This window comes from Triturus cristatus, chromosome 7 (assembly GCF_964204655.1).
Source record: "Triturus cristatus chromosome 7, aTriCri1.1, whole genome shotgun sequence".
Classification (NCBI taxonomy): Eukaryota; Metazoa; Chordata; class Amphibia; order Caudata; family Salamandridae; genus Triturus; species Triturus cristatus.
In genome coordinates, this window is record NC_140590.1 from 840,498,173 (window position 1) to 840,525,609 (window position 27,437).

General features: G+C 47.3%; 1 protein-coding gene across 5 annotated transcripts in view; it reads right to left on the reverse strand.

Annotated features, from left to right (window-relative positions):
- The window catches only part of PCDH1 (protocadherin 1), a 310,663-nt gene that overhangs the window by 85,381 nt on the left and 197,845 nt on the right, over window positions 1-27,437 (reverse strand). For 4 of the 5 annotated variants that reach the window (XM_085617767.1, XM_085617766.1, XM_085617765.1 and 1 more), the window contains exon 4: window positions 19,512-19,731. The exons of the other annotated variant lie outside the window; for it this stretch is intronic. In XM_085617767.1, the coding sequence (XP_085473893.1) occupies window positions 19,512-19,731 (220 nt within the window). The remainder of the gene's footprint in view (window positions 1-19,511; window positions 19,732-27,437) is intronic. 5 annotated transcript variants of the gene reach the window in all.

The window sequence follows — 27,437 nt, forward strand, 5'->3', positions numbered from 1 at the left end:
GTGTTGCCTGCCCATTACGTGTGTCATATAGATGCAAACATTGGCCCAGAATGGGCGCAGCGCTGCACTTTGCCACGTCATGTGGTATTGGCCTTTTCTTTGCCGCATCAGGGACAATCGTGTGACGCTGTACCAAACATACTGTGAAGGCGCGAGGGGGGTAGATATGTGCAATGTACATCAATGAATTGCAGCAGCTTTAGAAGCGCATTTCTCAAGACCTGCAGGATATGGGTCAAGATCATATTCCAGTCTGTGTAGAATATGGTCTCCAGTGGTCTTTCAGAACACTTATTACCGGTCCAACTGCCTGACCCAGCGCCATATATACACTGGAAATCCTGTGTCTTGCAGGGCTCCATGTTTACAACACTTCAAATACTGGATCTATGTCAGGTTTCTAACCGGGGTCTCCCCACACCTTATCAATGGCTCCCCCCTAGATACTTCATGTGTCAAGAATTGGCCCACTGAGGTGGTATATGAGCCCTGTAAATGATAAGGCGATCTCTTCTGCGGTCAGCTGGTCCAAACAGCAAAAACTCCAACAGCAGCTCCCCTCCCTGAGCCTTAGTTCAATGTCCTGATCCAGCCCGCCAGTCCTACAGGCAGCAGAGATGGACTCAAAGGTTGGCAGGTAAGGTCCGATCTCCAGACTGGCGTTGTGTCACTCCTACAGCAATTGACCATCCACCTGGGCCGCAGCAGTCTTAGCTGTCCATCTGGTCTTGGTTTAGATACCAGCATCATATCACTTCCTCCGCAGATTGAGGCTTACCCTTGAGAGTTACTGTGCCTCATCGTCCGAGCTGTGACGGTCGCCTCTGGTCTCCTACCTGCTACTGGCCTCTGATGCCAACATACAAAGGATTATCTCGGAGTGCCACCACCGCAGCTTGGTCTGTGTCCATCAGGGATTTGTAGAGGGTCATGAGCTCATGGCCCAAGGCTCCCTCCACCTCCTGCTCCACCGCCTGCGCGAGCCTCTGAAACGCTACAGACACTCCTATGAGGTCCTCGTCTGTGAGGACGTCCCTTAGGTTTTTGCTCAGACCCATGTCTCGAAGCCTCCTTTTCATGCCCAGAAACAAAGCTTCATAACTCTGTACAGACAAGGTGAAGCTCAGGAAAATGAAGACAGTACTGTTGTCTATTACAAAGTGGACAGCCTGCCTGGCAGTGAGACGAATAACATCTCTGTTGTGAAAGCGCAGGAGTTTGACCCCACCAGCCTTGGTGAAGCCCCCAATTGCAGCGCTCTCATAGGTACCTGATGCGTTCGCTTCAAGGAAAAAAAAGTGGACAGGCTTCTGGAAGAAACCTCCCTCTTCAATCATTGCTCCGGTGAAGTGACCAGGTGCTGCTGTTCTGTGGCCTCGGGCAGGCCTACTACACGGATGTTGCTGCAGTGAGCCCGGCCCTCCATATCTTCTGCTCGGTCTTCTACAACTCTAAGGTGGTTCAGAAGCTCGCACACATGTTGTTGGTCTGTTATCTGAGGCTGCAGTTCTCTTTGATCCTCATAGAGCAGGTCTACCACCACCACATCTATCTTGGCCTCCCATGGACGTACCAGAGGAGTCCACTGATTTCAGGATATGGATGACCGAGTCTTCACCGAGTGCTGGGGTTGCTGGCAGATGCTTTGGTGTACAGACCAGCACCTCCATAGTCAACTGTGCATCTGCACCAGAGTAGGGCATGGCTAAAGGGCAGGACTGAAAGGTTGGCTCTATCTTTGCTTCCCCATTCCGTAGTCCGAGATGGAGGGGGCACCACCACCTCCCCACACTCCTCAGCCATGTGCCATCCTCCAAAGAAGAGGGCGGGGGGATCCTCACTATTGTCCAGTCAGTGCACAGGCAGCCTGCTTGCCCAACAGGCGCAGTGAAGCAGCACAAGTACTAGCCGGCTTCTGGAATAGCCCAGTGGGTAGAGCAGCAGGTGTGGGTTCCCCGGATGTTCACACTCTCTTTATGAGCTCAAGCTCCCCACCCGGCTCAGCACCTCCTTATGATGTTATAAGGGCCCCCGCCCACCCTGCTGCAAAGGAGGCACAATGGGTGGTGCATTCTTCTCTGATGCTCCTCACATGCCCGAGCCCCGGCACACCGGCACAGGTTGCCCGCGGAGTGACTCCGTGGTCACACTCAGCTCCTCTCTGGTCATACGCCCCCTGCAGGGGCCCTGCGTTTTTGCCACCCCTACAGAAGTGGGAGAAGGAGGACTGCTCGCCGTTCTCCCCAAGGGCCCGGCGCTGTCTAAGATATCCAGCATGTGTGGGCAATGGCAGTTTACTGTCTCTGCACGGATCAAGCATCGGTGGGCCTTATCCCGTACCCCCCGCTTCTCATCTCTCATGCAGGGTGGGGGCATAGAAATCAAGTTCAGCTGCATCCAGAAGTCGTGCCTCGCACCGGCGTCCCAGTTATCAAAGTGTTGGTAGCCTGGTCGCCTGCTGCAGCCACGCCGCAGTTCCCGGCAGGCCTCCCCCTATGGCTGTAACCCCCTCAAACACCCCTGGCCTTGCCTCAGATCAGGGGATCAGCAGTCTCCCCCACCATCACCGGGGTCACCTGAGCTTCAGTTGGTGCTGGTTGTGCCCCAGTATGCACCAGGATGGCGGAGGATAAAAGTGGTGGCCCAGCAGAGCTCCCTAAGCTGCTGCGCCATCCTCCATGTCATGGCCACGCTCCCTAAAGCACCCCCTCCCCAGGGTTGGAGTAAACGCTTAAGTTTCCTTATGTCCTAAGGCTACCACTATTATTCCAAACCTCCAAAGTTCTCCAAAGGTTTCAAACAACTTTGGTTAATCAATGCCTTCTCTTAAGAGTCCCTGCCTGTCTCATGCGGGTATGCTATTGGATGTATTTACTGGGCAGACTCTGCCAAAAGCTTGTTTTTTCATATTCGATGCCCTCCATTGGAGATCTGTCAACTTCTCACACACATTCCAAAGACATGAAAGTGTGACTCACTGCGAGTCATAAGCCAATATAGGTGGATGCTTTTTGTAGACTTGTCACTCCAAGGAGGAGGTCTTTCCGGTATTATTCAATGGGTTCACGTCATAGCTCAGAGTGACGCCTTGCTCCCTGGAGAGGAAACAGCTTGGAAGGCCCGATCACCATTGTTTACAGCTGCCAGAGGTTCATTTTTACATCCGTGTTCTGTTTGCCCTGGAGCAAAAACAAACATCAGCAGAACACAATGGAGAAGTAAACGATGCACAAGATGTTGAAGGAAAGGAAAGCCAGGGAATCAGAACTAGGAAGTTTAAAGGGACAGCTCATTTATTATGCGAAGTCCAAACTCTGGGGCAGGAAATACTGTGCACCAGGACCCCTGAGATAATACAGTCTAACCTACACTGCAGGCAGGAGCCAACATAGTCCTCAGGTAGGAGGCTCAAGTGAGGACCATACTAGCCTCTCCCTCTCCTGAGAGAGCCACAAATGTCCTTCTGTAGGAAATACAATGGTCACCGCCCCCTCCGCCGTGCTGAAGAATCATGGGTGTGCTTATGTGCTAAACACAATGGACCACCTCAGCAGCCCCTGCACTGCTGAAGAGATCATGGTATACTATTGCACGGAGACCCCTTAGATCGTCGCGACCCATACCCTTCCGTGCTGTCCCAAGAGGTTTGATTGGAAGCCGTCTCTCACTGTGCGTTCAAGCCACATCACATGAAAGATTATTCCGCTAGTTAACAGCTTTGAAAGTTAAAAAGTGTTTTTAAGAATTCAACGTGAATTTATTTGCCATAGTTATAAAACATTAACTGTTGTATTTGTATTTATTACCTTCAATAAAACACACCTTTCCGTTTCATTTTTCACATTAAATATTGCTGCCGCGCTCCCTTCCCGCCTCCTTCTCGGAATTCTAGTATATTAGGCGCCATCACTCTTTCTTAGTGTCAGAATCGCGAGTAGTTGCATACATCACGTTAGTCTGGGCAGTTTCCTACAGGGTGATGCGCGGCCCAGATTTCCAGCCTCGACCTATGTCTGGGTGAGTTTTGTGTCTGTGCGGGGACACACTAGAGTGCAACGGGTATAGGCGGAAGTAGATGCCGTGGCTGCAGCAGAGCAGTAAAACACAAGCTGTCCCTCCCGGATGATTCCCAACTAGGAGGAAACTTTTCCATGTTGCTGGTGTTCCCGTGCAAGAGGGGCATGGCCGAGCAGTTAAGCTGCACTCTCCCTTGTCTGCTGACATCAATACTGTTTTACATGCAGTGCAGCTGGGTCCAGAGTATAGTGGCACAGTCAGCAAAAAATAAATATAGACTGAATTTATGGACACAGTAATTAATAAAGTCTGAGATTTGACACATTCCATTTATCGACTTCCTGTTTTTTTCCAATAGGAGGCCTTAGTACCCGGAAGTGCCTCCCACTTCTCACTGCACGAGGAGGCCCAAACTGCGCCTCACTAATGAGGTCCAGCAAGACCAAAAGATGTCCGGGCTTACTAGTGATAGGGTGCAGAGGCTCTTAAGGGGAGTTAGAGTCTTATTTCAACTGGGCAGTTCGGGACGGCCCGCCCCTTATGGGGAGTTATCCAAATTGATTTAACGCGATTAGCTCCTTTCTATAGTGCACAGTGATAAAATAAGGTACACAACATCCTCAGTTTGACAGAATACATCATTTTAGAACCAAACAACGCATCCCCTCTGGTAAATCACAGACTATAAGCTCAATACGTGTGCAAGCAAGGGATAAGCTCAATGCTATGCCTTTCTGCATAAAGGGCATGTTTCCATGGAATCCTGCTTTTAAAGGATTTGTGGAAAATCCCCAATTCCGCCTTGCCAGAGTATGCAAAAATATACCCTTTCATGCTTCCGCCCACAGTCGAAGCTACCCAATATTGTGAGTGTACACGAAGAGAAGGCCAGAAATCTGCCAACGTCAGGCCGCAATCATGGGGCAAGAGGCTTTGGTGTGTGTACGGAGCTTTGCGGGATCCTCCTAAATATATTGTGGTATTCCTCAGTGAATGGTTTTAGACAACTGCACTCAGGCCTATTCAAAGGAGCCCCCTCTTAATGCCCTCCTACCCTCAGGCTTCGTCACTTTCTGTTACTCTCCAGGTCGAGCACCTGTAACACTGTCAGCAAGAAAACAGGAACACCCAGCGCAGGTGCACTATAAATAGGGCTCCCGGTTAATGGTATTTATTTTTTTGTCATTTCTGTCTTTTGTCCATGTCAACTTTATTTGTATTTATCCATTTTTATTATGGGTTTTGGGGGAAAATAATGCTGAAACTGGTATATTTCCACCTGTATTTAACCAATAAATATGCAGTCATCCTTGAATGACTGCCAGGTTGCAGTGGTATGAACACCCGCAGAAGATAAATCAATGCACTTACAGGAAAATATGCACATTTCTGTTTCAGCCTTGCGCATATTTACTGCTGTTTAAGCCTCATTACTAAAATTCCTTTCTTTTTTAACCCCCTTACCTATCAATCCACACAGTTGTTGGCCTGGCATTCATGGCAAAAAGTATTCAGAATCACTCAAAAAGCACCTAATTTCCATTTTTATCCACATTTAAAAATAAAGACAGACAAGAAAGTAAATGGTTTTCTGTCTGTATTTATCTGCAAAAATGGAAAACAGGGAGCCTTAATTCTAAAACGTATAACGAACGCAATAGGAATCCGGTGTTTACCGATGAACGATAACGGGCAACAGCAGAAGACACCATAAAACCTCTAGTGAGACTTAAAAGATGTCCTTTAAATCGACTGAAAATGAACTCATTAATGGAAGGTTTTGCTGCATGGGTGTTAGACTGGACTTAGAGCTTCAAAAGCAGGTGGTGCTCGGAGTATGAAGGGTCACGATAGAAAACAATGATGTTGTCAGCCAATGAGAAAGAAAAGGAATCCCACCAGCCAGCGCTAGCAATTGGCCCCGTGCAAGCAGCATTAGGTTCAAGGCATGAGTTGGGGGTACACGCGGGTACACGGCATCCACCCACTCTTTTCACAGGGTAGGCGCCATACCCCCTGCCAATAAGTTGGGCCCACAGAAATATGTTGAACTTGTCCCAGTGTCATTTTCAGACACCGGACACGTTCAGCAGCTCCTGCACATGGTCTGCTTTTCATTCACAGCAGCAACGTTCAGGCAGTTAGGGGGCTTTTTTTGACACCTCCAGCTGCGCGAAAGACAAAGGCAGAAGTTAAGGGGCCATCAGGCCTCCTTTTGATTGAATATCGGACAGGAGGCGGCCTGACGGGAAAGGAAACAAAAGCACACAGCTTGTTATTTATCTCTTCACACATACTTAAGAGATGCATGCTTTTTAATTTTTGCAGTCCCTGTATATAAGTGCACGCACTGTAAGAATGTCAGATAGGATGGTCTGTCCCAGTATTTACACAAATAATACAAATAGCCCTTTTTTATTTCTTTTATAGCGCTACTCATCCTAATGCAGAGTCTTCCAGTGAGGTCACTTCCTGTGATGCCATGTGGGATGCCACGCATCATGACATCATGTGCTGTGTTGGCACGCGTCATGATGTCACTTGCATACTGCTAAACTTGGTCAGTCCCCCCACTTTTTTTTTATAGGACTTGTGCCCTTATTAGGTTTGACTTGTTTCAACAAAAGTAGTGCAAAACAAAATCCAGAACAGTAGTGCATAGGGGAAAGCAAGAGGGGAGGCTGTTGTAGTGCCATGAAGGATCTTGGGTTCACATTAGCGCACTAAACCCCCAAATGCTCTGCAGTCCTAAATGCAAAGCAGCAATCAAAAGTACAAACCACAAACGTAGCACTGGGCTGCATATCATTTTGCAGAAGGATACAGGCAGATGTAGGGCACAAAGATGGCCTGCGCATCTGTTCCGAGCAGGGGGTCACGAGTACTCTCCGCACTGCTTGGCCAACAGCAGGGAATAAAGTCTAGACATTCATTACTTGCCCATCTGTGATACGTACCATCCATGGCAAAGTGCACTCCATTCCTGGAAATACCTGTACATCCGTGACTCGCACCAGCATGGAAATGTGTACTGTACCGTAGCGTCACCTGTATGTGTTCGGCAGCCAGCATGGAGTGTGTGTGCTGTTCTTGAAGATACCCGTACAAGCTTGAAAATGTGCCCCCTTTCATAGTGTCAAGTGCACCTCTGTATAACATTTGTGGTTGGGGTGTATTCTAGTCGTGAGAATACATTGCACATCTGTAGTTTGTACAGATGGAGAGTGTGGACTCTCATGGTGACATCTGTATCAACCTGCAGTGGATGGTGCTTCTTCATAAAATCAACTTCGCATCCACAGAAACAGGGTGAGGGTGGGGGCTGAGAGTAGTGTATTCCAGAGAATGTGTGCACATCTGTTGCTTGGACCTGTAGGGAAGTATGTACACCTTCGTGATGTCACGTGCATATCTGTACCAACCAGCAGGAGGTGTATAATCTATTTTTGAGAAAATGTGTAACATTTACATCTGTACCAACAGGGAAATGCATCCCCCTTTCATAGGACAAGAGTGTGGGGGGACTCTGTTGGTTTTTTTTTTACAATCACCTGCATATCTATATCTTCTAGTAGCACTGACGTGTACTATGGCCGACTTTTACCAGCACATCTGTAGGGACCAGCAATGGAGCGTGAATTCCTTTGATGAGAATACCCGCCCATCTAACAGCCCTTGCCAGCAGGGAAAGGTCTGCCCTCTTCTAGTGTTACATGCACATTGGAAGGAACCAGTAGAGGCGCGAGTCCTATATTCTTGAAAATACCTGTACATTTCTACCTGGTACCAACCGGTAAACCAGCACTATTTCACATGCACTGCTAGAAGGCAGGAGCTCGGGGGTCTGTACTGAACTGAGCAGTGCGTGCTGTCCTATAACCTAAGGGATGTGTCAACACACTCTGGGCAGTTACTGGACCGTGTGCGTCATCCTAAGCATCACCTGTGGATCTGTGACGTAAGAGCAGGAGAAATGTGTACTCTGTTCTTGGGAATGCCTGTCCACTTCTTCGCATTACCGGTTCAACGCACGAGCCGGAAGTGTGTGCTGTACCAAGAAGTACCCGGATATCCACAAACTGTTCCGGCACGGGGGTGGGGGCGATGCGTTGTTGGCATTGCCCATGGTCTGTAGAAGCACAGCAGCCCACAAACAACGTAAGGCACAGAATGTATGTACTGTTCCCGAGCTCCGCCCCCACACTGAACCCTGACAAAGAGCAGCTTTGTTCTCCTGACTCCGGCAGCACACGCGGGTAAAGTAGAGCTCTCCCACTCACCTGGCAGGGGGCACCAGATATGGCGGAGAGGGGTACAGGAGCCCCCTCCTTCCTGACGTTGGGGCGAGCAGCAGCCGAAGGGCGCTGACAAGAAGCGGCCTCGTCGCTGGCATTCTGCATTAGTCCACCTCGTTATGGAATGGTGCGTCACAACATCCGGGTACACGCCTGGCATTCAACCCCCACCAAGCCGTTCGACCGGAGAGGCCGCCTGCCACAAGACACCTGAAGCCAGACACCGACTGCCAGCCCCAGTCGGTCCATCCCCTGGCGGCTCCCTAGGCCCATGTTTAGACGGTCACCGGCATTATCTTCAGATACGCATCAAAGGGGCCCACACTCAAGATGCAGGGACCAGAAGGCGCGCAGAAGTGAGACCACAGGAATATACACAAGGCAGTAGGGTTCAAACACAGGCAGGATTTCAGAGGCATGTTGGAGGAAAAGAGATATTAGCAGAAGGTACTTGATCAAGGAATTTACTCATGTTTCCAGGAAGAGAAACGCACTCAAGTTGGAAAGGTCCAGGAAGAAAAGCCCACACTGGACAGTACAGCTCGAATGTTAAGGCGTTTTTCAATTCTCCTGCAATTACCCCTCCTCCCACAATATCCCCTCTAAGTCTGATTATTTGCCTTTCTTGGCGCTCCCTAATCAATATGATCGCTCGCACACCTGGATCAAGGCCCCTCTGCAAAACCAAGGCTGCTACAGAAGCAAGAGGGACATGACCCCCAAATGGGGTAGCTGTCAATCACTTGCCATAATACTGTTGAGTCAGTGACTTTTGTAGGTGTGGAATGGCTGTACCCCAGAACGGAAACGTACTTCTCGCCATTATAAATGACAAGCAGGTGCAGTACACTTTTCTTCTCATCACTATGTTGGGAGGAGTGTTGCTGCTGGTGTAACAAGATGGTGGGTGTGTGTGAGAGAAGGTGTTTTTAATTTGTGACGTTATTGGCAGTATTTATAAAGTGAGATTTCACTTCTGGGAGTAGTGACACATCATACCTTACAGCAGAATGCTAGCCAGCATGTGAGGATACACAACAATCGGAGATTTCACAAGGGGAACACAGGATAATATAAACATGTATGTATGTATTCAAATAAATATGATATAAACAGCTTCACCGAAGGGTTAAATGGGGAGAGAAAGGACACAATCTAAGAAGTTGGGAAAATAACAGAAAAGTGGATTTTAAAGATATTCCCTAAAATACACCAATGAAATAGAAAGTTAGACGTGCAATGGAAGGTTGTTCCAGAATATTGGTCCATATGGAGAGGAGGGCTGTTGGCGCGTTTACTCTGAGAGCCTTTTGGATATCTAGCATTGGTGTGGATTTGTCCCTAGTAGTGTTTACTGTGGGAAAAGGCAAGTTAGTTAAGGTTTACTCCTTTTGAGTGCCTTATGGATCAACATGCTTTAAGGTGGAGTCTGGCAGTGAGAGGAAGACAATTCTAGCGTTACTTCCATGAACTAACAATATAAGCTGGAGCTTCCCCAAAGGCCGGACCGGGAACTCAAAGCAGCCCTAGCATATTGTCAGACCAGCCCCAGGGGAGTGGGGTGCAAGCATGAATGTTAGACCTGGCACCTTGGCGTGAGTCTCCCTTCCACTTTTTGTCGCTATGCCTCATGTGTTTTGCTGGTGTTGGCTGCTCAGAGCACTGTGCCACTGCCAACCAGTGCCACAGTGCAAGTGCTCCCTATTTAAAATGTATATGTTGGTTGGATTCCATGATTGGCTTATTTGGTTTACTGTCAGACCCCAGTAAAGTGCACCAGGAGTGCCCAGGGCTTGTAAATACAAATGCTGCTGGTGGGCTTGCAGCACTGGTTGTGCCACCCACAGAAGCGGCCTGGTAAAATGTATCTAAGGTCTGCCATTGCAGAACCTGCGTGCAGTCTGGTACTGTCATGCTGACTGGGTAAGTGCACACACTTGCCAGTCCCTAAACCTTCCCTTAACTTCATATCAGTCACCCCTATGGTAGGCCCAAGGGCAGGGTGCATTGTAAGCATAAGGTAGGACAAGCCCTGATGTGTGTGGCATGTCCTAATAGTGAATTACAGCCCTTTTCGTTTTTCACTATTGTAAGGCTACCTGTTCTCCATAGGCCAGAATGGGCTGCTAGAATTGTTACATTCTATGATCCTAACAGACCCAGGGAACATGGTATAAATTCGAGTTTAGTATGCCTGAACTCAGAATAATAAAATACAAGAAATTAGATCCTGCTGAAACCAGAAGAACCTCTGCCAGAGGAGAAGGAACTGGGAAAGCTGTAGGAGGAGTACTGTCCCTGACCTGGGGGATTGGCCTACAGTGGTTGCCTTGCTGCTGAAGGAGAGGAGAAAGATTACTAAAGACTTTGCTTCAACTTGTGCTTTGAAAAGATCTCCAAGGGCTTGAACTGAGCTTGCCCCCTGAACGAAGTCCCAGGACCAGTAGACTTCACCCCCAGCTCCCCAGATTCTTTTGGAAGTGCCTGCTGCTGTTGTTGGGCCTTCTGAGGGACTGCGTGTCGCAAGGAGCTTGAAGCGCGACGCAAGGAAGAGAAGCGTGCCGCCGTCGGAGCCGCTGTCGTCGCATCTCGCAAAGGGTGTCGCCGCCGCAGCATCGCATCGAGCGGAAGCGTCTCGCATCATTCCGGAAGTGTCTCGCAACGCCGAAGAAGCGTGTCGCCATCGCAGCCATCGTAGCTGTCGCATTGCACCACATCGAGAGAAGAGTCTCGCATAGAGGAGGAAGCGTGTGGCCATCGCAGCCATCGTAGTTGTCGCATTGCACCGCAACCAGAAAAGCGCCTCGCATCCACGGAGAAGCGTGCCGCCGTCGGAGCCGCTGACGTCGCATCTCGCAGAAGGGGTGTCGCCGCTGCAGCATCGCATCGAGCGGAAGCGTCTCGCAACGTGGGAGAAGAGTGCCGCTACCAAGGCCGCTGTTGTCGCATCTCGCCAAAGGTGACGCCGCTGTAGCTGACGCATCGAGTCTTCTCGCAACATCGGAGAAGCGTAACGCAACTGGAAGATCCCGTCTTTATTTCTTTTGCACCAAGAACTTCAACGCATCTGCATCGCTGCAACACTTTCGTTGCCCTGCGTGTCGCATCTAAGGTACATTGACCTAAAGTGTCGCATTTAAGAACTTAAGAGAAACTAAGCAATCTTCTACCAACTAAGCAACCGTATTGTGTATTTTTAATAGTTTAATGGTCTTGTGATAATCCTATATAAAGAATCCTTATTTTTAATATAAATACCTGTGTGGTGTCCATTTGTAGTGTTGTCACTTGGTTACTGTATGTGTTCACGAATGCTTAACCTATAACGCTCTGAGATAAGCCTTGTCTGCTTGCGCCAAGCTACCTAGAGGGTGAGCAGGGGTTGTTTTAGTAGTGTAACCCCTTACCCTGACTAGAGGAAAGGTTCCCTGCTTGTCACAAGTACCTACCTGTGCCAACCAGAGAACCCGGATTCTAACAATGAAGCACCGCTGCTTTTGTTACTGGGGCCCGGTATTGAAGCACCACTGCAAAACTGGCCCCCAGTAACAAAACTGGCCCCCGGCCTTGGAAACTCTCAGGGAAACACCCGGTGCTGGGTGCGGCGAGTCCGGCCCTGGCTTCTCTCCATGATTTGAAGGCTCCACCCAACTCGACACGTTGAACAACTGACGTGGCAACTAGCATTTGTCGTTCTTCCTCTAGACTTTGATCAAGTCTGAAGTTCTAACCGTGGCCCCGTCACTGCCTGCCACCTGGTGCCTAGAAATGCAGCCAAAGAGGAGATTCCTGTGAGCAGAATATAACCAGAGCACACAGTGTATTCTCTCACCAGAGATGGTCGGGAACTACAGCAAAGATGAACGAGCATTAGCAAAGCAAACAGGTAGGACAATGGCTGGCAGAATTTTGGTTTTGCCAATGCTTCTTTTGTCATGGCTTTCATCACATTTTATTGTTGAGGGAGCTCCCAGACCCTTGCCTATGAAGAAATAAATATTACAAAATGAAAAAGAAAAACTTCTCAAAAAGTGCACATTGCCAAACGTGCCCCCAAGACTGAAGGCAACTATTTTGTGTGTGAATGTGCTCCATGTGAAAGAGTAGAATGCCGTACATATCGTGAAGTGAGCCTAAGGCTGAAGTGGACAGGCAGAAAGAAAATGAGAATGACACAGAAACAGACCAACGCATGAAGAGAGGTGGCTGAAACCCCTATAAGTAACTACATGCTACATTTAAATTTTTTTTTTTTTTTTTTTTTTTTATTAAAGGTTTTGGCTAACAGACCTAAAAAGCACAGATTATCTGACCCCAGGAGTGGAAACTCTACTGGGCGCGGTCACTCTACTGCATGACTGAGTAAGCATTTTGGTAAGGTGGGACCGGTCCTTCTAGATTTCTTATGGGTATGATCAAGGGTCCCCCAACCTCCCCTCGGCCTGTGTAACAAAAACATGCCTATGAGTAACAGAAGGAATCACCCCATCCCTGCCATACTACATAGACTTCTTGAGCCGTCTAAGCCAGTGAGGTATAAAGATGTCCATCACTATTCATTAGTGGTCGCAACATATACAAATGCTACTATGCAAAATAGTACTCACACAGTGGGTGGAAAATAGATTCAGGACAAATAAGACAGCAATAATGACTTACAAAAGTGGATAAGCATGTAAAGCAGAGCGTTAAATTAGAAATGTAAAAAAAAGAAAACTGATGTAGCTATACAGAACTACAAACCTTTAAATTACATGGAACCCACCACACAGCAACAATCTACCTTGCGAAAACCATGCTACCAACACAAAAACGAGTCACCCTGAGAACAGCAGGCAAAAGTAGTGAGAAGACACCTTCAAAAAGTCAGGACACCAACCCCAACTTAGAAAACAAACTATGTAAGGCCACCATTTGTGAGTCAGGCCAAAGACTACATAATAGAAGTCAGGCGGACCCTGGGACAATACGGCAGCCCCCTGTGTCCCATGTCCTCCACAGGAAGACAGCAAGCAATCCACAGACCAAGATGAAAAAAAAATGCATTTCACAATTATAGAAAGACACAAACAATAAGATATATTGATAGGTGCGAAGGTGTAGGAAGTCAGACAATATAACGTAAAGAACTACATAGCTGGAAATACAGCTAAGACAAAACCAAAATTAATAAGGTACAAATAGGCAGATGCTTAGACAGCCCTTGTAAGACAGGCAGTGGGACATTGTGATGTGACCCTAATAGGCACAATGCGAAGTGGAACCCAAAAATACAGGGACAACAGGCCCATCAAGACTTGATCAGAATTCAGTACAGATTGCCAAAGAGAGAAACAGCGCGCACACACACACACACACACACACACACACACACACACACACACACACACACACACACACACACACACACACACACACACACACACACACACACACACACACACACACACACACACACACACACACACACACACACACACACACACACACACACACACACACACACACACACAGGGACAGCAAAGCAGTGACATGATAAATAGAAAGTGTCTCTCTTCACAGCTTGCTGAATGAGAACACAATTGTTGCTTGGTGATTTGGAAAATCATGCACAGAATAAATAAATACCAGCAGAGATGAGCATGCAAAGGAAATGCGCATTTTTGTGAGTCCTAACAAAGATGGATCCGAACAGACTGCAGAGTGGCAGCTTCTTTCTGTTCCTCGGCCAATCTATTTTACATTTCAGATTCAGGAGTATGGTGGGCACAGAGCCAAGGAGCCCGTACTGTACATACTCTGTGCTGTGAGAGATACAGGCGCAGGGAAGCAGTGCTACTTGGAAAAGTATAAATTACAGTTCAATTTCTTTCCACTTAGCTCACCGTCATTAAAAACGTTCGTAACTCCTTGCGCCCCCTGAACCCCCGCGACATACATAGCTCTGGGAATTAGTAGGCTTGCGTCTTTTATTCTCCACCTACTGGTCTAGATCTGTGCACCGCTTCTTCTGTGACTTTGTTGCAGCACTTGAGCCGACACTGTGATTGGATGTGTTACCACGATCGGAGTTGAAGACTAAAATGTGTTCCCTCATGTACCGTAATCCTAAACTAGACGTGTAATATGCAAAAAAAAAAAAAGATGCCTCACAGGGATTTTAGAAAAAAATGAAAGGTCTCTATCCCTTGTACTTCCTCTTGTTACCTTTGAGGAAAACATGATGCATTGTTTCATAAAAATAAATGACATCGAAAAACATACATAAAAACACGTTTGCACCTGGGGTCTTTTGATATAGGGCTGTGTGGGTTTGAGGAGAGGCTTGCATCAGACAGGGAGCCAAACACCATCATTCCTTAAACACCACCCTTTATTTTCAATAAAAATTGAAGCAATCCAGTTCAACCTTATCAACTCTTTGATTGCAAACTTTTGTTTTTGCACTGTGGGGTAGCTAAAAGAGACTGATGTCTCAGAAGTGTGACATAAACCCGGTTATTGCTTTCATTCACTAATTATTTGACCAAGAGGATACAATACCTAAAGGCTGTTACAGCCACAAACTCTCACGCAGTTATGGGTTACAAATGTTTGCAAACAAATTGTTCAAAAGGCAAATACCCCTCAATGTTAAATTGCAAGTATGTAGAGTCCTTTGTTTAGACGTCATCAGCTCCCAAGATTCTCATATAATCAATACCTAGAGTGTAAAATCTGGATATAGAATTGGAGGCGGGCTTCAAGGAGCCCACGATAATCGCTGCTGTTTATTTACGAGCCCATTATACACTTTTGCTCTCACATAAAGTATTTTACAGGGATGTTGCATAAATTCAAGGAACTATGTAATCAGGGCAGCTACCTGCCTTGCTCCGAGGAATAATAAAAATGCTAATCCCTTTCTGTACTAATAATTGGCTACCTCGTCTGACACTTTTTGAATGTATTTGGCACTCAGCGTTCAGAGAGTTCACACTTGCCCAAAAAGATGATATGTTCAATCGTCCAGGTTCTAAAACGGCACCACTGAAAAATCTACAAGCCTGTTTCTCTGATAAGTCAAAGGTATGTACACGCCACCCACCAACGCAAAATATGGAGACATTGATTCTCAAGGTAAAATGTAATGGTACGCTAACACCCCCCACACTATTTATGGTTACTCTTGTAGGCTTTCAAGGGGTCTTTTTTCAAAAGTTACCAAATGTGGGAGGCCGCCGTTTCAGAGAGGCGCCATTGGGCTTTGGAGCTATGAGACCAGCAATTCTTTCCTAGTCTTGGACAGCCGCGGCCCATGCAGGTAAGAGCGGTGGGGTAGCGGGGATTTTGACTGACTATTTAATTTTACATCGTGGTCGTCAGTCGAAATCCCCCCCCTACCCGGTCCCACCAGTCCTACCTGCACGCACCTTGGCTGGTCTTGGATAAAATGGCAAAAGCCATTTCACAAATTCCTGCTGAACGCCACAAAGGGATAGAACTTGCAAGTGCAGGGAAACGAATAGAGAATAATGGGTTAACTAAAAGCTCTGAAAAGAGTAAGTGTTGTGACGTTTGGCATCTCGGAGGAGAAAGAAGCTGCCTCGGTAACGCAGCTCGCGAGTCCCCTCCAATATCCTCCATGATCCAATTAGACTGAGAGCGCAGGAAATGGCTGGTCGGACTAGGCAGCAGGCCCAATGCAGTTAGTGCCCAGGCCAAGAGAGGGGGGAGTAAGCCGGGGTAGGCCAGCTGAGCCGCCCAGCTTTCTGGAGCCCCCATCTCCTGAAAATGAGATTAACCGGCCATGCTAAGGAGCTGGTAATTCAATTAGGATTGAGCAGATGCTGCCACGCCTGATGTCAGGTCGTGGTCACATCCAGCGCGAGAAAGCTAAACTCTCCCGCTCGCGAATCCTCAACCCTTACCCGTACAGTGATAAAAAGGCCATTTGCTCTTCTGGCTCTGCTGGCAGATATGATCCACAAGTCATCAACCAAACAGTTGCTGCAAGAATCTGGGCAGTGCCAAGGAACACCATTCTCTACCAAGATTGCCACTGTACCAAAAATAGACTCCCTAAGCATGCCGGTCTGCTTAGATCTGCCATGAGCCTTCCATCTCTGCAAACAATGGAATTCTGGACTAGCACTTCAGTGACTTGAGTTACGACTCATGCCTTTAAGTTCAACAATGCTGTGTCTTTTTTTTTTTTTAGTATAAACCTGGGACTATAAACCTGGCGCTCCACTGACCGTATTCAGTGGTTTCTGGAGGCTTGTCTTTCAAAAAAGGCCTTTACAAGCCCTTCTAATACTCTTTCTGCCTCCCTAAGCCAAGAAGTGCAGCTCTGAGGACTCCTTTCTTCTCATGTCCATGGTACTGTTTCCCGCTCATCATTGGCACTTCACAAGCTATACCTTTTTCGTCCTTCATCATGCCTCTCTCCACTAGTTTATCAGAGAGGTCTTCCCCTCTTGTGCCACCAGGACAAGTGGAGTCCACTGAATAAAGTGACCACTCAGGATGGGAGAAGATGGAAGCCAACCATTAGGTAAAGGAATATCTTAAACATAAATTTATATCGTCCATACATTATAACACGCACTGCGAGTAAACATACTAAGTGCACTAGATGACACTTTTAAAGTGTTAATAATGAAGCAGTTTCTCTGAGACGAAAGTAGATGGAAAAGCTGAGAAAATTCAAATCCTGTCCATTAAATTACTCTGAGGTCACCACAAGAAGAGGAACGAGCGTGAGCATTTTACACTTTGATCCCTGAGCTCAGTGTAAATAAGAAACATTTTAAAACACTTTTTTTTTTTTTAAATTAGCGCGCCCAACCAAGGGTTAGGGGCTACTTGAATATAAACGAGGGCAGTACTGGGGGACCCACGTTCAACATTAGCATAGGAGCTAAGGGCACCCTCTCTGAGCTCAAAAATAGGGCTTGGCAGAGGGATGGCGCACTCTTACTTTACACTGGTAACAGTGTGTGCTCCCAGAATCATTGGGGGGCCCTTCTCAATCTGACACCAGAATAGGACTCTCTGGATTCTGGTCTAAGCTGAATCCTAGGACAGTCTATGCAAAGGAGTCCAGATCCAGGAAGGCCGGATCCATGCTAGTTTCTTAGAACTACCCACTATGGACATGAGTTCAATTTACATTCACTGTTTACACATTTATTTTATGAATCTGGCCTTACTGTTCCTTTATTAGACACCATTGATCTAAAGGGACCCAAGACCTAGGCGAACATGAAAACATGCTGGGCTATGTACGAAGGAAGAGCAGATTACAGCTAAAGCCAAAATAGAGATTATTGCATTTCAGTAGCAGGAGTCTATCTGGAGCCCAGCTGTATGGCCACTCCGCATGGTTCTGTTATATTAACCTGTCGTAGTAGGGGTAGAGCTAGTCCTCTTTCTTGACCATTGTCCTATGTTTATCTCATTGGTCAACCGGGTCCCAAAATCTTTTTTTATTTTACCTTATGTGCATAGTATAGCAGCGCATGCATGCAGTGATATTGTTGTGCCTCCAAGAATTTGAAACAATCTCCTAGGAGAAGCCAAAGTACTCAAAACGATCCTGCCAATTTGGAAATAAGATCATCCAGATCAATGCACATTTTCCAAATATTGGGAGCCCATTCCCAACTTCCCATTCCATTGTTCCTGTGCCCTCCCTGTACATTGGTGCAAGCCGAGAGGTCCATTTTTGGCTGATGTCCATACTCAGGCTCTGCAACCCGTTTAGGAGCTCTGTGAACTCTGACGTTATCTTAATCCATTCTTCCAGTGAGACAAGCCAGTTAATAGGTCATAATTGGTGCAAGTCACCACATATGGATTCCATATTCTCTCACCCTTCGTCCCAACCCCAATCCTCACCCTTTTGTGAACAACTTAAAACTTGCTTCTTCCATTCCTAATCCTGAGTTGGTCCAATTGATGCAAGTGAATCTGTTTAACTTGTGCCAAGAGACAGCAGTTAAGTGCTCTAAGATAGACAAGATCAAGTTATATCCACGCTTAGCACAAAACTACTCTGCATCTAAGATGGGTGTTTGAGGAAGGATAGTCAAGCCCTCGTCAGACACGATCACCAGCAACACTGTTGATGCTCCAATCTGTCACGCTGAATGGAACTCAGGGACATAAACTGAAACTCCCTCGAATTTGCTCATAGCCCAATCCAACATGATCATTCTGCTCCAGGCAATGAGAAGTGATAATTTACCATACACAACAAATTTCCCCCACTGTGAGACTCTATATCTAGACTATCCCTCTCCCAAATGTCTTTACCACATGCAGGAGATGTACACGTGGTATGCTCTGTTCTGAACTCAACAGGTGTGCATTCCTGCAGATTTCTGGACAAATTCCTCTCTTCTTTTTCCTTTTCAACAAAATCAGAGTATGGCTCTACCTTTGCGTTTCTGGTGGATCCAAGCTAATTTAGTCAAAAGCCAAGATCACCCTGATATCTGTTATAATGTGTTGCCGAACGCCTCGGTGGGAAATGTTGGGATTGGTCTTCCTGAACACTGCTAGTAGGAGTTTCCTGCATCACACCCACAGAACCATTATTTGCTACTTCCCTTCCATCACAGTTTAGGATTGCAACTACCCACGGCAGATTTGAAGGAAACTGAGTTGATTACACCCCTCTTTTCCAGTTTAAGTTATGCTTGAAGCTGTGCATGGCTACTGGGGAGTTCCATCGAGAGGGACATTTCCTATGAAAGATCTGTCTCTAGAGGAAGTTGTCACGTCTCCCAGCAGACTGATTCACAGAGCACCACTCAGCAACTTAAAGCACTTGCAAGCCACATATTGAACACACTTGCTTTTGAGGACAGTAATGGGTGCATCCTTAGAGAATGGTCATCCAGGGATGTCCTATGGTAGATCAAGGATGCGTCCACTGGAGAAGCGCATCTAAACTCCACACCCACACCCAAGCCCAACACCAACTTTAAATTGTAATTATGTGTAAAATGGGACTAAAATAGGTGATATTCGCTGAGACTATGGAAATTTAAAAGGGCTGTTCTTTGCAAAGCTTAACAGGTTGGAATCGCAATGAGACTATTAATGTCATTTAGAGTAAGGGGAAAAATCAAATACCGCTCCCAAACAAAGTGGTGCAAACAAACAGACTGGGTGGGGAGAAAAGCAGAAGGACCCCCCTCCGGGCCTTACCATTCTCAGGATGCTCCATCTCACCGATGCTGCCGTCTGGGGTGGTGCGCTCGTAGTGGTCCTCTGGCAGCGCCAAGGGCCCAATGCGCGGCCCCGATGATGACTTGCTGCTGGGAGTCTCCGACTCCTCCAATCCGCTGTCGTAGTAACTGTGCTGGGAGGGGTCCTGCAGGTCTGGCGTCTGGTTGGTGGTGGAGAAGGTCACTCGCCGATGAGGTAACTTCGCACAGTTAAATGAAAACAAAGAAAAGAAAAAAGGAAAGGGAGGAAAGAAAAGGGGCGGGAAAAAAGAAAAGAAAAATGTTTTGGTAAACTGGACATTTTTAGGGCTTTTTAAAAGAAACGTTTAGCGCGCCAAGGTTTCATAGGTCAGTGAACAAAATCACAGTTTACGTTTGGATATTTATCGGAGGTTTCACAGGAGGCACCCCTATAGTATTTCACAGGAATATTAACCTGCCTTCCCTCATCTGGCGCCAAGCGCCTCTCGCGTAATTCACAGAGAAATAAAGCCATCCACTCCCTTCAGGGCGCCCGTTCCCGGCGTATTTCAGCGGTGGCAAACCGCAGCTGCCGAAGCTCCGTGCTTTCAGGGCCGTTTTGCTCCAGGGATATTTACGGATGGTGGCAGTGCTGAGATATATGGCGGTTCAAATGCCTCTGACAGTCGCCGGCTGGCACTAGGGAGTTGCTGTCTCGTTTGGGCCTCCTGTTCTGCCACACTTGTGCTTCCCTGCTAGGGCTGCCTGCTAGGACTGCTTACAGAGCTGACGGCTGCCGTGACCAAACCATGAAAGACCCGAGGGACAGTTCTAGCCACTGCCTCCTGCCCTGTGGGGCTGGTCTCGGTTTCCTGTCGGCCCTACAAATGGCCCTATACAGTACAAGGGCTGGCCCACCTCCTCACGTTTTGCACTCTGAAAACCTGATCATCTACAGCGCCCCTTTTCCTAATCCCCACCCCTTGCTCTTCTTCCTCCAATCCCAAGTCCAGCTGTTGACCCATATGCACATCTGTCTATTACGAAGATGTTTACATGAGAAGGCGGACAAGGGCTGCGCAAAAGAGAAGAGCTGGCATGAGGGGTCGGGGGCAATCTCCCAGCTCCCAAGGACTGTCTCTGCTACCACAATGCACATCTTGCAGGTGCAGCTGTTGTGAGCAGATTCCTCTCACCATCACTACTCAGCGTCTTCTTTTCACCCCAACAATCTCATTCCTTCACGTGCCCTCTCCTCACTCCCGCTTACCCCTCCTCCTTGTCCCCTCCCTATCTGTTGATCAGACGTCTGAAGTCAATTACCTTCAGTGCACTTTCACCGTGGTGAGATATTAGCGTCTTTGGCAAGATCACAAGCCTTCTCACTCACTGTCTAGAATGTGTGCCCTTGTCATGCTTTTCTGATCCCCCATGCCTCATTTCTCCTTACCCTACAAGCACTGTAAGTCTGACTCTACGCAAGGCCTCTGGTCTTTCTGAACCTCAATCATATCATGGAACCCATCTATTTCAATGCAGGTCGACTTGCAGCGATTCTGGACTGGACTTTTACATCAAGTGCTCCTAGATTGACCTATAGCACTGGGGTATTCCTCAGTTTGAACCATCATTCACCCGTTCCAACACAAGTCATAGGACCCACGCAATGCACCATATCTCTGTAACAATCACCACAAATGCTAATACCTCATAATAGGCTTGGCCCTCCTGTGGCAATCGGCTCTAGTTTACATTGGCCATACTAGAGAGTTCAGCCCAATTTCCCAACATGTCCATCAACGGCTTTTGGAAAACCAGCACCTTACCCACCTCCGCATGGCAGGTAGTGTGCTCTTGCCTTGTGTCCAGAGATCCACAGATCTAGACACTGAAGGAAGTTCCAGTAGAAATTGTGGCCCAAACGACATGCAGGCGTAGGTGATGAGATGCTGTGGCACAGGGGGAGTGACTGTGGACAAAGGATACGGTCGGCATGAAGCTAGATGTGCGCTAGCATCAATCCTTCCGGATCCGGTGGATAGCTGCTCCCGAAAATGAATGCTTCCGTCCTGCAAGATCCCAACCACCTATGTAAACAATGAAGCCGCCAGTTCTCCCTATGAACGTAAACAAGTAAGATGCTAGTACTCCCTGTTAAGGTGCCCAGACTCTAAATCTATACATTCAGAGAGCATGTTTGAAAGATCTGTCGATGCAATCAGGGAGTGGTAGTGAGAAAGGCAGGCTCAAGCCTTTCTGGACCTCCATGGTCTGCCTTGGCTTCTCTCAAAGTGTACCCGTAACTTTATCTCTAGCGCTGGCCCAGATCATCTCAGTCACCTGCACCTTCGCCCCCTTCCTCCTTCCATCGCCAGTGCCAACCTACCATCAACTCTCTTGCCTCCTCCATTCCTACCTGTCCATCACACCTCTAGGGCCAGTAACCCACAATGCACTGCTCCAGAGTCTGGTGATATACCAGTGTTTGGGGTGACACCGCTCCATGTACAAGTTCTTCCTTCGTGCACTAAATATCATCCCTCCTTTTCAACTGTTTAAGTCTCTTCCCCACCCGACTCCTCCTCAGGCCTTCATAGCAGTGCTTAATTTGTTAAAAAATAAGCGCCAGGGTTCTAGTCGGAAGGCCTCTGCAGCTTGCACCACCTATTCACACTAACACAATATCCGATGACAGAACCTACACAACTACTAACCAGCACAGTGCTACAAGTGTGACAATTCAGACCATGCCAGGACAGCAGGTATTCGTTGTTGTTAATGTATACTGAATTAATAAACAATTGCTGTTCGGCTCATCTCTAAATTATACAAACAGCGCCACCATCTGGCAGCTGTCATGATTTTGGTCAACAATTATGTGCTAGTGCCAGCACCGGAAACCAGTGGCTCAAATTAAGCGCTGCTTCAATGTGGCCTTAAAGTGGCATAAGATACCATATGATATAAGATACTATACGAAAAATTAACATAACATTAACTTTGTTTTATCATCTTCCCATCCAATTCATTTCGTCAGGACCGTCATGTTAAGAAGAGGTTTAAAGTGCTGCTTAGTGAGGGAAGGCACTTAGAGTTTAAAATGTAGGCTGAGGAAAAAAAAGAAAAAGGGTCTATCGAATGTAGGCTTTCCAAACCAACCACATGGTTCCATTCTTGACAAATCACTCTTTTGCTTCAATGTGGGAGTTCTTTTCAACGCAGGCTGGGGACTAAAAAAACGCAACATAAACACTGGACATTTATTAGAGGACAAAATACTTTTAAAATGCAATCAGCTACCACAGCTACATAGTAGAGAATGTAAGAACGGTCCACATCCCCCGCCACGCACACACGCACGCACCCACACACCTCCCCCAGCTCCCACCACTCACAGGTGGCAAATGCTCTTAGTGGGTAACATGAGTGGGCACTCAGCCTGCACCTCGGAGATGGGCTCGGGGAGTGGAGAGGCCATTGTAACAATGAGCACCAAGAGAAGAGCCCTCGGGGGTCATTCGGAGGTAATTGGAGGCTCTTAGGACCGCATTAAACCCGCATGGCAGGAGGGCAGCGCTCAGGAAATGGAAGAGGCCGACTCATCCCCGCTTTGTCTCTCTCCGCCGCACGGGCTCTCGTAAAGTGGGGGGGGGGGGGGGGGGGGCTGGTGCGTTTTGTACGGTGCTCTTTAAGAGGAACCGCCGAGCACAATGAATCCCTGGTAAGAAAGCATTCCAGTGCCCGGGCACCTTCCCAAGCCCGTGCCCCCTCCCCTCTATTCACTGGGGAGACCCTTTTCAGCACTTCTCGTCCGTTCGGGTGGGAGCCTTGGGTTCATGAGAACAGCCAGTGGGGCGCTTCGAGTGGACACACTTGAGGAGGGTAAGAGGAGCTGCAGAAAGTCTGGGGTACTGCCCCTTTCACATCTCAGGGGTGGTCAAGAACCCTCAAGAAAAAAAAATTATGCCCACCTCGGACGACACGCAGGTGCAGACTAAAGTGGGCAACGGAGGGCTGTCAATGGTGTCGAAGGGGCACGAAAGCATGGAAGGAAATGGGTAATGCTTAGTGCCCATTTCTGATAGTATTACTTCATTATTTTTTCATTGGTTTTGCCCAGGTTAATGAACACTGCCTTGGCAAAGGTGTCACCTCATTAGTATCGCTGTAACACTCAAATATGGTAACACGCTACTGCAAGATGAGCAGTCAACCTTTGGGAAGGGCTTGTATTGAACAGCTGCATGCGTCACTGCTGTTTTAGTAACTTTTGATCCGTTTGAACGAGAAACCAATGTTTTATGTACAGCAGATGATGGATGGTGCGGCAAATGCGGCAATACCATCATTATGTGGCAATGACTGACAACAGAATCGCATATTTCCAGTGCTCTGCCTTAGAGTTGAGTGCTAAAGGAAGCCATGATGGGTGCAGTGGGCCTTTTCACACTCCAGAAACCTGGCGCTACTGCACCTACTGGACCTGTGGGCTACCATACTGGCGAACAGAGATTCTGCCTAGAAGGCAGGCCAGTGCTTCTAAACAACAAGTGTGTCTGATATACTACCACCACTTCCCCATCTCCTCCAGCCACACTTGATGGCGCCTTCGGCATTAATGGAAACTGTAATCCGATAATTCTTTTTTTGGGGTAATTTTTATGGAACAGTATCATTTACAGGTTGTCTGAAAATCAATGGCACTCTAGAACCAGCACTTCTGAGAGACTTCAACACCCCCACACACGAGCACACACAGCTTCCTGAGCACTTTTACACTGTGATCTTTTCTAGATTTTTATCTACGACAGTTGCATTTTTACACCGTTTACAAAATCTTCTTCTGTTGGTACAGTTACGTACTTTCTTGGTCACAATAGTTGAATATTTAACCTTTTTGGGCAATAGTTTTTTTTTTCCTTTTGTTTAGGTGTTCCAAGAGAGTTTATATGTTTTGCAGCGGTTCCCCTCATGTACTTCTCTCTTGCCCCTACACCGTGCTGGAGCTTGCTTTCTGGTCCGTGTGCATCCCCCCTGCACCAGTGTGTTTTGTGCTCACACTCAAGTGCTGCTCCCCCATCCAGCATTTCTTTCTTGATGGTGTGTTTCTCCCCCACCAGCTCCATGTTCCTCTCTTGCCCATGTGTCTCTTCCTACCCTGTGATCCACATTCCTCTCACACCTGTTTCGCTTCCCACCCCCCTTCAAATTGCTTCTTGGGAGTTGCTTCTCTCCATGCTATTTCTGCCTCCCCGACCCTTCCCTCAATTCTTGTACTCTTGTGCAGGGGCGGCTCCTCAACTATGGCAAAGGAGCGTTGCCCCACTGCTTTTAAGCAGTGCGAAGAAGAAGCATAAAATGATAACTTATAGTTATTTTATGTTTTCTGTCTCTTTGTGGGTGGGCCGGGCTGCTCTGCTCTCAGAGCAGGGCAGTGGAGTGGTTTGCCCACTCCTAAGTGCGCAATGACTGTTTGGTCGGCCCTCTTGAGCCTCCCAAACCAGTCATGCGCACATTCACCGTTCTCTGTGAAGGCTGCATTACAGCCTGGGTGGAGAACAAGCCCAGTCCCCATTCCCTGTTTGAGCGTGAAACAAGGATGCTCAAAACCAATCACAACGCTGCAGTCAGGGGGAGCCTGGCTGTACTTCCTGTGCCTGTCTGACGAGGAGAGCAGAGATGCAGGACCTGGCGCAGCAAGGTAATTGTTTTTTTTACAAATATATGTACTTTTTAAACTGCGCACTTACACCACCCCAATCTCGCGCCCCCCTCCCGCCACCCTCGAATGATGTCGGCCGCCACTGCTCTTATGGAGCTCTAAACAAAAATAAACGTGTTTTCCAGCTCTCCCCTTGGTGTGCTTCTCCCCACCTCCTGCAGAATACTCACCCTGCGCCCTGTTCTTCAAGCTTGTGTGTGCTTCCCCAACACCCTCCATACCTCCCCTGCACTCAGTGTCACTTTTTTACTTGTGTTACTTGTTGTTCTCGATTGCATTCTCCCTTTTCCTGCCTCCAACACAATCCTGTCTTTTTTTTGTATTTTTTAAATTGTTTTGTGGGTGGCCTACACAGCAAGTTTTCTTTATTATCCCACCGATCCATCTCGAATCAGCATATTTAAAAAAAAAATGACTTCCATCTCACTTTGTAGGTGACCATGTGTAGTGAGTTCTGTGTGTGCATGCATCACGAAGCAAGTGTGCACCTCTAAAGTGATGCAGCTGCTACGAGTACATCATCCTGACTCTTTTGCTTTTTATTCATTTATTTACCTTTGAACAGGAAATCGCAGAGCTATGCAACATTCGCAAAAGGCATTGGCAGGCCAGTAGGTCCCAAAATCTCTGTTCACGGTTTCTAAAGCCCCAGAGGACCTCATCTGAGGCTAAAAGCAGTCTGTTGCTTACTAACTGTACCTAGACTGAGGACATCTAATGCACAAACATTTCAGGGAACTGGAAGTGAGGCCATGCACCTTTTGATCAAGGTAGGCGGGATAAGATGTGCTCCTTGTACCACTCCTAACCCCTCAACAATCTCAATTTAAGGCTGAGCAATTAGGATAAGCCCGAGGGCAAGGTCTGGAAACTACACCCAGTAAACATGGCTCCCACGACTCTGTGTACTCTTTTTTGCTATCTTCTGGGTCTTGGACAACAGGGGTTGCGGAGGCAGTAACAGAAGTCTCAGGGCAGGACAGGGGCCTCGACTGCTACTCCCAATTGATGTCCTTTTCTAAAGTAGGGTGTGCGAAATGTAATTATGAATAATTATGGAAAATGCCTCCAAAATTACACGTAACTGCTCGAAATTGTACAAGATGCAAATCTGTTATTTAGCCCCATATTTTAGATCAAAATGCCTGGTGTCCATTTCTGACGAGAAGACACATTTCACACTACAAATTTGTGACAAAAAAAAGCACCACGAACAACAGTCGCTTGCATTCTGTTCCTGTGTGTTGGTGGTAAACTTTTCAGTGCAAATGACACGTTCGCTGTAAATTTGTTTCACAAACAACGCGCAATTACTTGAAGTAGCCCAATGGCTGAATTTCAGGAATTCCGTGTAACAAACAATGTGATTTCCTAAAATGTTCCAAATAACACAGATGATTTTAATTTCCCCCAGGCTTCTTAGTATGGAGTGCTTGTTGCAACCGTTTTAGTTGTCCAAAGCTGCTAACTTCAATCACATTATACAAACCTTGGAAGTACAGAAAGCTGACACAGCTTGACAAGGTATTCGCCTTTGACCCTCACTGTAGAATGCTAACCCAGAGATGTACATGAAGGACAGCCAGGGTTAGAAGTGCTAGCCCTGGCTTGTCTTTTGGACCTGCTGGCATAATCTTTGCTGACCCAGGACTCAAGATTCATGAGAACAGAGAGAGAAAGTAAGCAGGGCCCATAAATCTTTGTTCACCTTCTGTAGCTTTCACTGCTTGCCCTGCTGAAAAGCACTCAGTACAAGATAGGGCACTGTTGAGGAGTTATGGTAGGAACAACACGTCATTTGGTGAGGGTCAAAGGGTGTGTGATGCCATTTAGAACATCCCGGGAATCTTTTTAAGCAGAATCCATTTGAGTGCACACTAAGCTACATCACTGCCTAATGTATTCTTGCAACAGACAGGAATACGAGATAGGAATGCGTTTGCTGGGCCTACCCCAAACCTCTGATGTCATAGTCCCAAGGAAGGCACCCATTTCCAGCACCAAGCGCTGACAACTCGCATCCTGCCCAGATGACGTCTCTCCTTGACACTGACGTCACATTCAAAATCTCCAGGCAAGCCCGACTCCAAAAAATAGCCATGCCTCTTGAACAATTTTCACGCAGGCAATTACCCCAGAACATTTTACTAAAGATACCTCGTTTTCACAAAAATTACAAGTATATTGTTTGAAAAAATTGCTCTTTCGCCCCCCCCGAATGTT